This window comes from Pongo pygmaeus, chromosome 6 (genome assembly GCF_028885625.2).
Source record: "Pongo pygmaeus isolate AG05252 chromosome 6, NHGRI_mPonPyg2-v2.0_pri, whole genome shotgun sequence".
Lineage (NCBI taxonomy): Eukaryota > Metazoa > Chordata > Mammalia > Primates > Hominidae > Pongo > Pongo pygmaeus.
The window spans coordinates 146535651-146548141 of NC_072379.2; the positions used below are offsets into that span (position 1 = coordinate 146535651).

At 34.4% G+C, this 12491-nt stretch overlaps 1 protein-coding gene across 2 annotated transcripts in view; it reads left to right on the forward strand.

Annotated features, from left to right (window-relative positions):
- The window catches only part of CNTNAP2 (contactin associated protein 2), a 2269257-nt gene that overhangs the window by 1247586 nt on the left and 1009180 nt on the right, over positions 1–12491 (forward strand). For both annotated transcript variants that reach the window (XM_054495308.2, XM_063667934.1), the window contains one exon: positions 6378–6549. In XM_054495308.2, coding sequence (XP_054351283.2) covers positions 6378–6549 — 172 coding nt within the window. The remainder of the gene's footprint in view (positions 1–6377; positions 6550–12491) is intronic.

The following is a 12491-nucleotide window of genomic DNA, read 5'->3' on the forward strand; positions in this document are numbered from 1 at the left end:
AGACTAGTAGACATTTTGTGCAATCTGCCAAGACCAAATTGAAAGGAAGACAGTAGGTGGTTTTAAACATCCTTAAAGCATTCCAGCAGCCTCCCTTGGACCTCCCAACCTTCCCAACTTTAAAAAAGGCAGAGAAAAGTTTTATATGCACTTGGTTTTAAATACGTCAATTTTTCAACCTTGTTGTCTACTGTTTGCTTTTTCTGTCCCATCAGATGAACATTATAACTTACAACAATTTAGGTTGCCATTTTAATGTCAAAACAAATATCAGGAAGTTTTTCACTGATGTATTTCTGAATTAAAATTTTAAAACCTTGAAAATGTATGTGTTTTCTTTGTCAGCAAGAATAGCAATGTACTGAGTGGACTTCAAATGAAGTATGAAGTTTTTATATGCAAGTCTTGAAACAGAAATTTCAGACGTGCCAGTAAAGTAATATAATTACAATGTTCCTGTAAAGAAGGAAGGTTTCCAGTGCATGGAAAGTAAGATGCAATTGAGACTGACTAGATTACAATTCACTGTGGGTGTTTTAACACATTGTCAGATTGTAGAAACCAGTTAAAACAACCCATGTATAGACAATGTATTTTTTATTCCAAATTCACAGAAATTCAAAGATATAACAAAAATACGCAAAAATTTTACCTTTATGTTATATTTTTACTAACTTGACAATTGTTTCTTACATTCACTTTATTTCCATTTTATAGCTATTCATTTCTGACCCTCAAAATGCCAGCTGCAAATTTATATTACCAAAAAATCCCACTATTAATCTAAGTAGGTTAAATCCTGAGCTTTGGAGTAGTCGCTGAAGATATCACAAACACTAATACACTAGTATTTTTACTGAAATTTCATTTGTTCATAAAGGGAACAAACACAGAAAGTAAATAATAGGTTCTCCTCTGTTTCCAAGGGAGTTAAAGCAGCATGAGGTTCAGTATCAGAGATCCAACATCTTTAACTCATTGTTGACTAAGGGAACTGTCAATATTCCACCAGTTACATAACGTTTTACAGGTGTGAGTAATCTTCAGGTTCTAATTATTAAAACTGATTTGATAGTATAATAGCAGGATGTGTTTGTTATACTTTGTATTAGTTATATATCGCTGCATAGTGTATTGCCTCAAAACTCAGTGGCTCAATGTAGTAATACTTTATTATCTCTTACTTTTCTATAAGAGGCCAGTAATTTAGGAGCAGCTTGGCTGGGCAGTTCTGACGTGATATTTCTTATGAGGCTGCAGATACATGTTTCCTAGAGCCACAATCAGCTGATGACGTGACTAGGATTAGAGGCTCCACTTCAAGATAGCAGACTCACATGGCTAGCAAGCTGCTGCTGGAACTTGGTAATAGGCTTTAGTTCTCCTCCTAGGTGCCTCTCCATCTCACTGCTTGAGGCTTTCCATGGCTTTTAGGCTGGCTTCCCTGGAGTAAGGGATCAAAAGACCAAGGTGCAGCCTCTAATGCCTTTATACTTAACCTTGGAAATCATATCACCTTGTTACTACTGCAACATTCTGTGTCACACAGAGCAGCACTGATTGTGTGGGAGGGAACTATACAGGCCATAAATATTAGGAGGTATTTAAAATAACATAATTATAATGTGAAGATTTATGGCCATCTTGGAGATTGATTGCCAGTGTTCACCCTATAGCCCACAGAGATTCATATTTTTTCCACACACGAAGTACACCCAACCTCCTCTAAAAGCCATCCAAAGTCTCATTCCACTAGGCTATCTGCTGAAATTCCAGGACCTCATTGTCTAAGTCAAGTCAGTCCAAAATGAATCTCAGAGAGTCCAAGAGAAAATGAAGCTATTTAGGTATAGTCATTCAAGTACCACTTCCCAAGTACAGCTGTCAATCTTAAGACCTGTGAACAAGTTTTGTGCCATCCTCACACCACATATACAATGGTAGATTATGCACAGAGAAACCAAATTAGGCTCTCTGGTTCAAAAGTGGAGAAAATAAGAGAGACAAAGAAGTCACTGGTCCATAGCAGTTTTGCGATCCAGTCAGACACATGTTGGTCATTCTTGATTAGAACTCAGTCATGCTATTTCCCGGAAATGATTCTCCATGGCTCTTGGCTCTGCCCTCTGTGTTAGTTCTGCCACTCTAGGTCATCCTTTTTTAATATATATAGAAGGTTGTCTATGTTTACAGCTGCATAGATTCCTGACCATAAAGTTTGGAGGTCAAAGGCCGTTTTCTATTTTGTCCCAACTCTGTCCCTTTCAGTACAAGCTGGTGGTGTTACCTCCAATATAGTTATCTTAAAAATGAATGGGTTTTCTATGAATTTTATTCAGGTTTACTCCGCTTAATAAAAGGCACATCCACAATTACGTAAAGATAAGCTCCCCCTTACCGTTTGAGCTTCTGTAGATCTACAGAAGGAAAATGCTCTTAAGATAATTAGAATCCCTATTGTTTAACTGAAAAGACCTGTAAAGCATAAAAATAAGCTCTTTAGAGGGTCTTCTGTCTCATGGAGTGTCTCCCTGAGGAATACCTAATAATTTTCTCAGGTCTTTATGTAGATTTTATAGTCACACTTCCTTGTCATCTTTAGATCATGTTTTCCTGGAATTTGATCTTTGCTTAGAAATGTAATTTCTTAATGTTTGCATTGTTCACTATCTGGAGAGACTGGAATTGAAAGAGCATTTTACTTTAAAATTCAGTAATGCCTGGCTTCTTCATTTGTAATAGTTCTTCTTTAGCTTTTTCTCTCCCATTTTCTTTTTCTTTTACTATAAACAGAAGATGCCTGATGGCTCCTTCAGTACTTTACCTGGAAATGTCCTTAGCTAGATTATACAATTTCATTTAACTGTATCTTTTTCTTTTCCATATTATCACAAGAAACAATGTTGCTAAACTTTCCACCAGAACATAGCAAAGATCTAATTTTCTCTAATTTCTGATGACACTTTCCTCACCTTCCTTTAAGTCATTACAGCTCCTCAAGAGCCATCATGCTTTTTTTAAGGCCTGTCCCAATAACTTGCATATTTCTGTCCCTAAACCACTGCCACATTTTTAGGTTTCTGTTATAATTCTCTGCCAGTATCAAATTCTTTTTTTTTTTTTGGTACTAAAGTATTTTATTCTATTTTATTTTATTTTCAATTTTTATTTCCATAGGTTTTTGGGGGAACAGGTGGTATTTGGCTACATAAGTAAGTTCTTTCGTGGTGATTCATGAGATTTTGGTGCACCCACCACCTTAGCGGTATACACTGAACCCAATTTGTCGTCTTTTATCCTTCACCCCTCTCCCACCTTTCTTCCCTGAGTCCACAAAGTCCATTGTATCATTTTTATGCCTTTGCATTCTCATAGCTTAGCTCTCACTTATGAGGGAGAACATATGATGTTTGGTTTTATATTCGTGAGTTACTTCACTTAGAATAATAGTCACCAGTGCCATCTGTGTTGCTGTGAATGCCATTAATTCATTTAATTTTATGGCTGAGTAGTATTCCATTGTGTATATGTATGTATATATAAACCACATATTTATGGCAGCACAATTCACAAATGCAAAAATGTGGAACCAGTTCAAATGCTCATCAATCAACGAGTGGATAAACTATGGTATATATACAATGGAATACTACTCAGCCATAAAAAGTAGTGAATTAATGGCATTTACAGCAACCTGGATGGCATATCCAGGCATCAAATTCTTTATTTGATATGTATTGTTGCATAATGTGTCACCTTAAAATTAATTTCAAACCATGATGAATATTCATTACCTCTCCTGGGCCACTCCAGAAGACAGTGTATGACATGGTGATGACTTGCCACGAAGTAAGTGATCTCAGAGACCAAGTTGCAGAGTTTTCTATTGTTCACAGAAGTCAGGCCTAATTGATTATAGAAGGGGACAACAAAAGGGTGTGAAGTCAGGAGCCAAAGATTAATGATGTCCATCTTGGAATATTATGGAGAGAATAAAATTAATGAATATGTAGTATTTTGTCCTATAATTATCTTCTCCTAGAATATATCTCCTATTGGAAAAGGACTTAACCACTTCAAACTTCAAAATTACCAAGATCAAACAGAACATTGTTATAAGTGAATGATGAAGTCTTGTTTTACAACCTTAATTATACCCAATTTGTAGTAATCGGTATTTATGCAGCTGCTGTGCTTCAGAGCAGCTTTTATTTTCACAGATACGTCCATTCATTTTGAAATCTTTCAAAGCTAGTGTGGATATGGTGAGACTCCCAATTATTTAAAAAAAAAAAAAAACAGAAACAAATGACAGTCTTCTTAAGAGTGGTCAGCAAGTTACAACTGGGTGTTTTCTCTCTGCTAAGTTTAGACATTACACTCTATTCAATTTTATCTTGATTAAACAATTGAAAATCATGTGTGCACGCAACTGGTCTAAACAGATCATTTATCTAATATCAGCATTTTTCTGAAGGGACTAAGTCAATGCAAATGAAAAAAATGTGGTTGACTAGAAAATACACATACACACACACACGAGCCACATATTAACATTAAAGTAGAGCCTTACATGGATTTTTTTAAGTCAAGAAGTTAATTCAAATACAATCTTATTTGTATACAGTACTGTGTTAATAGAAAATAATATATACCTTTGTGATTAATCCTTAAAGGAGATTCAAATGACAGTTATTGGACTTTAAATATTGTAATCCATTAACGAAGAGAGAAAGAAGATTTCTGCTCTACTAAAATACTATCCTTATTCAAAAAGAATAGGATATTTTGAAAATATCACTTAATAGCTGATATGGTTTGACTGTGTCTCCACCCAAATCTCATCTTGAATTGTAGTTCCCATAATCCCTGTATGTCATGGGAGAGATGCACTGGGAGGTAATTCTATCATTTCATAATAGTGAGTGAGTTCTCACGAGAGCTGATGGTTTTATAACAGTCTTTTCCCCACTTTGCCTGACACTTCTCCTTGCTGCTGCCCTGTGAAGAGGGACGTGCTTGCTTTCCCTTCTACCTTGATTATAGGTTTCCTGAGCCCTCCCCAGATATTCTCAAATGTGAATCAATTAAACCTCTTTTCTTTATAAATTACCCAGTCTTGGCATGTCTTTTTTAACAACATGAGAACAGACTAATATAATGGCCATTTTTTGTTTTTATTGAAAATTCACTTTTATCCACTTAATGGAACTTTGGGTCCATACCATTTTATATAAATTGTTTGTTGTTACAGATATAATATTAGATGAAGTGAATGTGTCAATAACTTCAGATTTACAAGCAGACAAATTAGTACAGTTTAAATTTGCCCAGTAGGCAGATTTGATATGGTGAACCATATGAAAAGTAGAAGCTCTGGGGACTTTCTGGAGATACTTAATGGGATTGAAAAATATCATTCTCTTATGGCCTACAAATTTTCCATCCATAATGCGTGTTTCTATCCAATTATGCATGTTTCTCTTAAAAAGATATAATAGTAATTGATTGGTGGTGATCTCTTAAAGTTATTTAGCAACAAACTCTTAATGTCTGATTTCAAGGTTGGTGTGTGCATTCTATTTCCTAATAGAATCAACAGTATTTTGTGTGTGTGTGTGTGTGTGTGTGTGTGTGTGTTTACTCTTGTTATTTACTCTTTTAATTTTAGTTCCATCTGTTATTATTTACTAGTATTTATACCATATTATGGCATTTTATTTATACCATATTAGATAGTTTGTAGAAGATGTATATTCAAAGTAGGGTGGCTGACCCTTATGCCTAAATTTATTTGCTTCTAATGTTCTCTTGGATTTTATAAATTAAAAAAAAATCATCTGTAATGCAAATATTTCTTTGTAATGAGTTACACACCGATCTACTGTATTTCATAATAGTAAGTTTGGCTTATTTGACATCTGAATAACAGGCAATAGGGAATTAAGAAAATAGAAATAAATATCAAAGAAACAAGAAGAAGAAAGTTGGGTAGTTGGGAAAGTTCAAAAGTTTTGTGTCGTAATCTCTGAGGGCTGGCTCAGCAGAGAAAGAATAACAGTGAGTCTTTGACAGCAGAGGGACAGAAAGATGTGACAGTGAGAAAGATGATGTCAAAAGAGAAAATGTGAGTGACAGTAGACACCAGAGGCAAACATTGACCTGGTAACCCATTACAATTCAACCCTGACTTATTCCTCTGTAATGATCTCACTTTCTCAAAAAACTTCCTTTTTCTACACTGAATATAACATCAGCAAGGATCAAAGAAACAGTAGTTGGATGCGATGGCTGTGACCAGGTAGAATACCCACAAGAATTTTAGTGAAGCTTATACTGTACACCAGATTTACATTCCCATTTCTTCTGTTTCACAGGTTTTCTGAACCAGATGAATAACTCAAGTCACTCTGTCCTTCAGCCTTCATTCCAAGGATGCATGCAGCTCATTCAAGTGGACGATCAACTTGTAAATTTATACGAAGTGGCACAAAGGAAGCCGGGAAGTTTTGCGAATGTCAGCATTGACATGTGTGCAATCATAGACAGGTAAATGATCTTTTCATCCTACCTCACATTGTCCAAACTTTCCAAACCTGTGTTTCTGTTGTGAGACCAGTGAAACATCCCAAAAGAAAATTAAAGTTGAAAACAGGTAAGGTGGAAATTACCATTCAAAGTATGTATTGTAGTATATTTGTGATATTAGCAGTGATGATGTTTATGTTTTTATGTGGATATATGTATCATATATATCATATATATCATATATATAGCATATATATAGCATATATATGAGATATATCCTATATATGCTATATGAGATATAGCATATATATAGCATATATATGCTATATGAGATATATGAGATATATGCTATATATGCTATATATAAATGCATATATGCTATATGAGATATATCATATATAGCATATATACATATATGTAGCATATATATGTATATACAGCATATATATGAGATATATAGGATATATATGATAAATATGAGATATATCATATATATAGGATATATATGATAAATATATATGAGATATATCATATATAGCATATATACATATATGTAGCATATATATGTATATACAGCATATATATGAGATATATAGGATATATATGATAAATATATATGAGATATATCATATATATAGGATATATATGATAAATATATATGAGATATATATAGGATATATATGATAAATATATATGAGATATATCATATATATAGGATATATATGATAAATATATATGAGATATATCATATATAGCATATATACATATATGTAGCATATATATGTATATACAGCATATATATGAGATATATAGGATATATATGATAAATATATATGAGATATATCATATATATAGGATATATATGATAAATATATGTGAGATATATATAGGATATATATGATAAATATATATGAGATATATCATATATAGCATATATACATATATGTAGCATATATATGTATATACAGCATATATATGAGATATATAGGATATATATGATAAATATATATGAGATATATCATATATATAGCGTATATAGATATGATAAAACACACTGTGGTGGTACATTTGTTCAACAGCCTCCAATCAGAGAATCTGAGCCTTCAATAAGTAGTTTTGCAAGCAACAGCAGTGTGGTAGAGAAACTCTGGCAGTTGATTTGTAGTTTACAGCAGAAATGTGCCTTCTCTTTCTGTCTCAATCATGACTTGGCCTCAGCATGTCCCTTCCAAAACCTGCTTCTGAAAGAAAAGGAATATTACAAAAGTGTCAGTGTGCAAGATGGGTATTTATGAAGCAGAATATTTAGAGTAACTGGTTCAGCTTACAAAATACACCTATTAAAATATGACAAAAATCAAATCTTTATTGGTTTTGCAAACCTGGGGAGAAATTTTTAATAAAAACTTTAATTGTATTCTCACACAGTGGAAAGATGCAACTTTTCTGTGAAATATTATGATTATACTGCATACACTGCCTTAACATACTTCTAGATAGTGCCTGTCATTCCACTATGAACAAGTTTCATTTTGAGATGCTTTGTCTATAAACAAACTATATACGATTTGAAGTTAACCTAGTGAATTTATATGATTTTCTAAGATATATTTAAATCTTTTGAGGAAGAACTGTCTCATTCTAAAAGCTCATTTTATTAATTTTGTGTTTAGGGAAGATGAAAGTCCTTTAAATTTTTTTAAAATTTTGAACTAAGATATTAATCCTATCTCAGTCTACCCACAACAAAATATAGACCGTAAGTCTTTAACAAATTTATTTTATTCAAGAGGAAATACTTTAAGAAGTCACTTAAAAATGAATTTTACAAACATATAAAATAATCTATTTTGAAGTAAGTTTGCTTTCATAAAATCTGAATAAGATGGCGTTCATGTGAATGGTAAGTTACAGTTTGTGGTGGCTGTAACATAGAACTTTTATAAAGCCTTCACATGTTTGTAATAAGACTTTATGACATAGTATACTGCTTATTTCTATTCCTGTATGCAAGTACTGATCTTAGTAGCCTAAACAGTTTATATTTAAATAGAATAGTGAACAATTTTATTGGAAATATACTCCTAATTATTGAGCCATTAATAATGTATCAGCTATTATTTCTGCCTAGAGCAAGTAGCAGCAATAATCAGAAAAGCTGAGATGAATGTTTTAAAGATCATTTGTTCTGATTTTAGATAATTATCTACATATTATAATTGTTTTCTACAGAAAGAATATTTTCTTCATAATAGTTGTGGAGTTTTTTAGTATCTACTCTTTTTTTCAGGTCAGTAACTGTGATGATACAATAATTTCATTACCTCTTTCAGCTTAGTAAATGGGCTAGGTAATATGTTGCTGTTTCTCTCTAAACATCGTGTTTCTAGGCATTATATATAAATTGTTTGCTACTAAAGAAGGAGGGGTGATATGTTGAGATATTAATGTTTTACTCTTATAGAGACAGGAGTTAAATTGGTCCCAAAAGAATGAATGGGATTTTGGTAAATGAAGAAAATGGAAGGTGATACTCGTGGTGGGGAGACCAACACAAGGGAAGGTATAGAAAAGATAACACAAGTTTCAATTTTTCATAGATACAGAGATACACAAAATGTTTTTTTTTTTTTTTTGCCAAAATAGGTCAGGCCCAATATTCATCTTGCCAAGTTTCCTGCAGCTGAAAGAACAAAGTTCACACCTTTCTTATTCTTTAGGATGACAAATGAAAAGATTAGCTGCAGGGAAGTAGTCACCTGTGACACATCTCCACGCATTTTCTAAACCCATTATGGAACCTATTTTTAGCTCATACTATTTTTTTTAAGGCAACAACATCTGTACATTAAATACCAATGTGTGAAACAGCAGATTCCTTTAGTCACCTAAAAATGTTCCCAGTTCAAAATCTTAAGCGTGAAGTGTTGTACTTTCATAGGTATGAGACAGGACTATTTTACTTAAACCACTGAAGAGTGTATTGATGATATCACCCTTAATCTGTATCTTTCCAGGTAAAAGTACCAGTGCTTTTAGTCTGTCCTCATAGAGCAGTGATGTATCCAGATAATCCTTTAACAGTACACCCCTAGCACATGTCTGCTTCTTTCTCCTCACTTAAGACTTTGCAACTGCGCCGTATCTACAACTTTCTTTTCAGATTACCCAAATTCTCCCAAAGGAAGCCTACAGTGGCTTTTCTTTTGTCCTTCCCAGTTCCAGCTTGATCAATTTGAGAGTTATTTTTGAGAAGGGGGTAAAAAAAGTATAAATGAGAACATAGGGTAAAAAAAGTAAAAGAGCTACACAAGCCTGACTTTTATAAAATGTTTGGAGAGAATAGTCACAGCTGCAATGATTTGATGAGTAGAACTTAGGGAAACCGTTGGGGGACGATTTGTCTGAAGGCGTTTTTCTGTGTGTTGTATTGGAATACCCTAAGATTTGAACTTTTTTTTTTTTTTTGCTTTGTGTGTAGATTTGCATATGGCTTATTTTGTTCACGTGCTTATTTTCTGAACGCAACTTTGAATCAAGGAAAGAGCAAGCATGCCAAGCTACAGAATTATGCATTCAGTATTTATTTTCTGAGTGCATACTAGATGTCACGCTATTCTAGGCACTTGGAATAAATCCTTGAACAGGACAGATAAAGATTATTGAAAATTCTAAGCTGACATGGTAGGGGAAGGGGAGGAAGGAGAGATGACAAACTATAATTAAAAAGTAAATAACCTAGCAAGTGAGAAAGAATAAATTTTATGGGTAAAAATACTAGAACAAAACAAGGAAGGCTGGCATGTCAGTAGATCAAGGTGTTGAGTTGTAGTTTAAATAGGTTGATCAGGATAAGCCTCCATTGAAAAGATAATATTAGTGCAAGACTTGAAAGAGGTAACTGAATGTACTAATGCAGGGAAAGAACATTTGACCCAGAGAGCACAGGCAACCAAAGAGGCACTTGCATAATCCAGGATCAGTATGGAAGCCATGGTGGCAAGTTCGGGAGGTCAAGAATAGTTGAAGGAATAGAGGCCAGAACAAGCATTCCAGACTTGTAGGTTATTGTAAGGGTGTGGCTTTTATTTTGAAGGAATACAGGAGCCATTTGCAGCGTTCTAAATAGAGCAACATGATGTACTCACGTCTTAAAAGGATGAATCTGGGCTGTGAGAGCACAAACGGTAGAAGCAGGAGGCTAATTAAAATTATGCCATTATAATCCAGGTGAGAGACGCTTGTAGCCTAGACCAGGGTGCTAGCACAAGAAGTAGTGAGATGTGGCCAATTCTGAATATATTTTGGAGGCAGAGTCAGTAGGGTTTCTTTACAAATTAGATGTGGGATATGAGAGAAATGGAGGAAATAGGGATAAATCCAAATGATTTGCTAAGAACAGCAGGAAGAAAGGAGATGCCATCTCTTCAGATTGGGAAGACTAGTTGTAGAGAAAATTAGTCAAGGGGGCTAAAGAAAAAAGTCAGAAATTCAAGGTTGGACATGAGTTGAAATGTCTACTGGATGTCTAAGTAGAAATGTCAAGAAGAGAGTTGGATATATGTATGTAACAAGCCTGTGTCTGCAGGTTTACACAGTAAAACTTTGTGATTGACAGAATCCCTTTTGTTTAACTATTGAGGGTCTTTGGTATCTTTAGTTACATTTTATAAGCAATCATAGAACTGGAAGGAGAGGTGGTGGATAATGGGCAGAAATTGCTCTCTAATAATGGAAGCTGCTAGCTTGAGTCCCTTAGTGATAATCTGCTCTTAGAGAGGAGGATTGTCATCAATCTTCAGTTTCCAAAACATTCTCTGAGAAAGGTAAAATACCCAGAGATAACATTTTTGTTTCTTCTTGCATTGTTACTCTCTTTTACTCATTCCTAGAACCCTTGCATTATTGACTGCTTGTGGCAAACATCTTAAGATGCCTGACTCAACTCTTATTCTCAATCTTTTTCTCTCCAGCCTCTTTCCAGGTGTGAAAACCTGAGAGCCCAAACCTTCAGAAACAATCCTTTAGCCAAAGTTAGGTCCATTAACTTCTTCCTTCAAGAGAGAATCACAAGGAGAACCATAGGGCATTTCAAAGTTGGGGAGAGGGGGTGCTTGGGGAGGGATGGACATTGGGGGAGAGTCAGGGAGGGTATTAGGGGATGGAATGAGTCAGTCCTTGTAGGTATTGGCTAGAATTCCTAAACTCGGAGACTTGCTACAACAGACATTGGCCTCAGAACTTGTGAATTGGTGTAGAATTATTGTTTGATCTGTTTTTCTGTGGTTGTAGCCAGGACACATGGTTAGGAAGAAGCTGATGTTAACATATTTTCAGCTTAATTAAGTGGTGATCATGCTTGGTTTGACAATTTTTTTTTTTCTGTTTTGTGAGTAATAGTGAAGTCCATTTTGCAACTGTGGTTTCTATTTCAGTCCTAAGAGCACTCTTCACAGCTCAGCTGCCAGAGGAATGTTTTTTACTTTATGCTAGGCAGAAGCAGAGATGAGACATTGTCCTGGCTGCTAAGAGCTAAGCAGAAGTTAGCTGTGGTGTTCTTGGGAAAGCTTTTGTTCTCCTGATACAGTTGCCCCTCTTGCTCTCCACCATCCTTGGTAAAATGTAGACCTGATGTCTAGAGCTATGGGGTCAAGAAAACCATAGATCAAGCAGCCACTGATACTAATTTGTATGTGAAAAATATCAACTATCACTTATCTAAGTAATTATGAGTTAAGTTTTATTTTTCTTGGAGCCAAAAGCACCTGCCCTTTCCCTAGTCCCCACTTCTAAAATTAACCAGTACCATCATTTTACCAGAATACAGAAGAACAAATTCCCAAATATGGAAATGACTTTGAAAGAAAAGATAATACTTTTTAGAGTGTATTAAGTTGCATTTTAGTGATGTCCCCTAGATATTGAAATTTGGGGACTAAATAGCTCTTTAGAGGCCAAAGCAA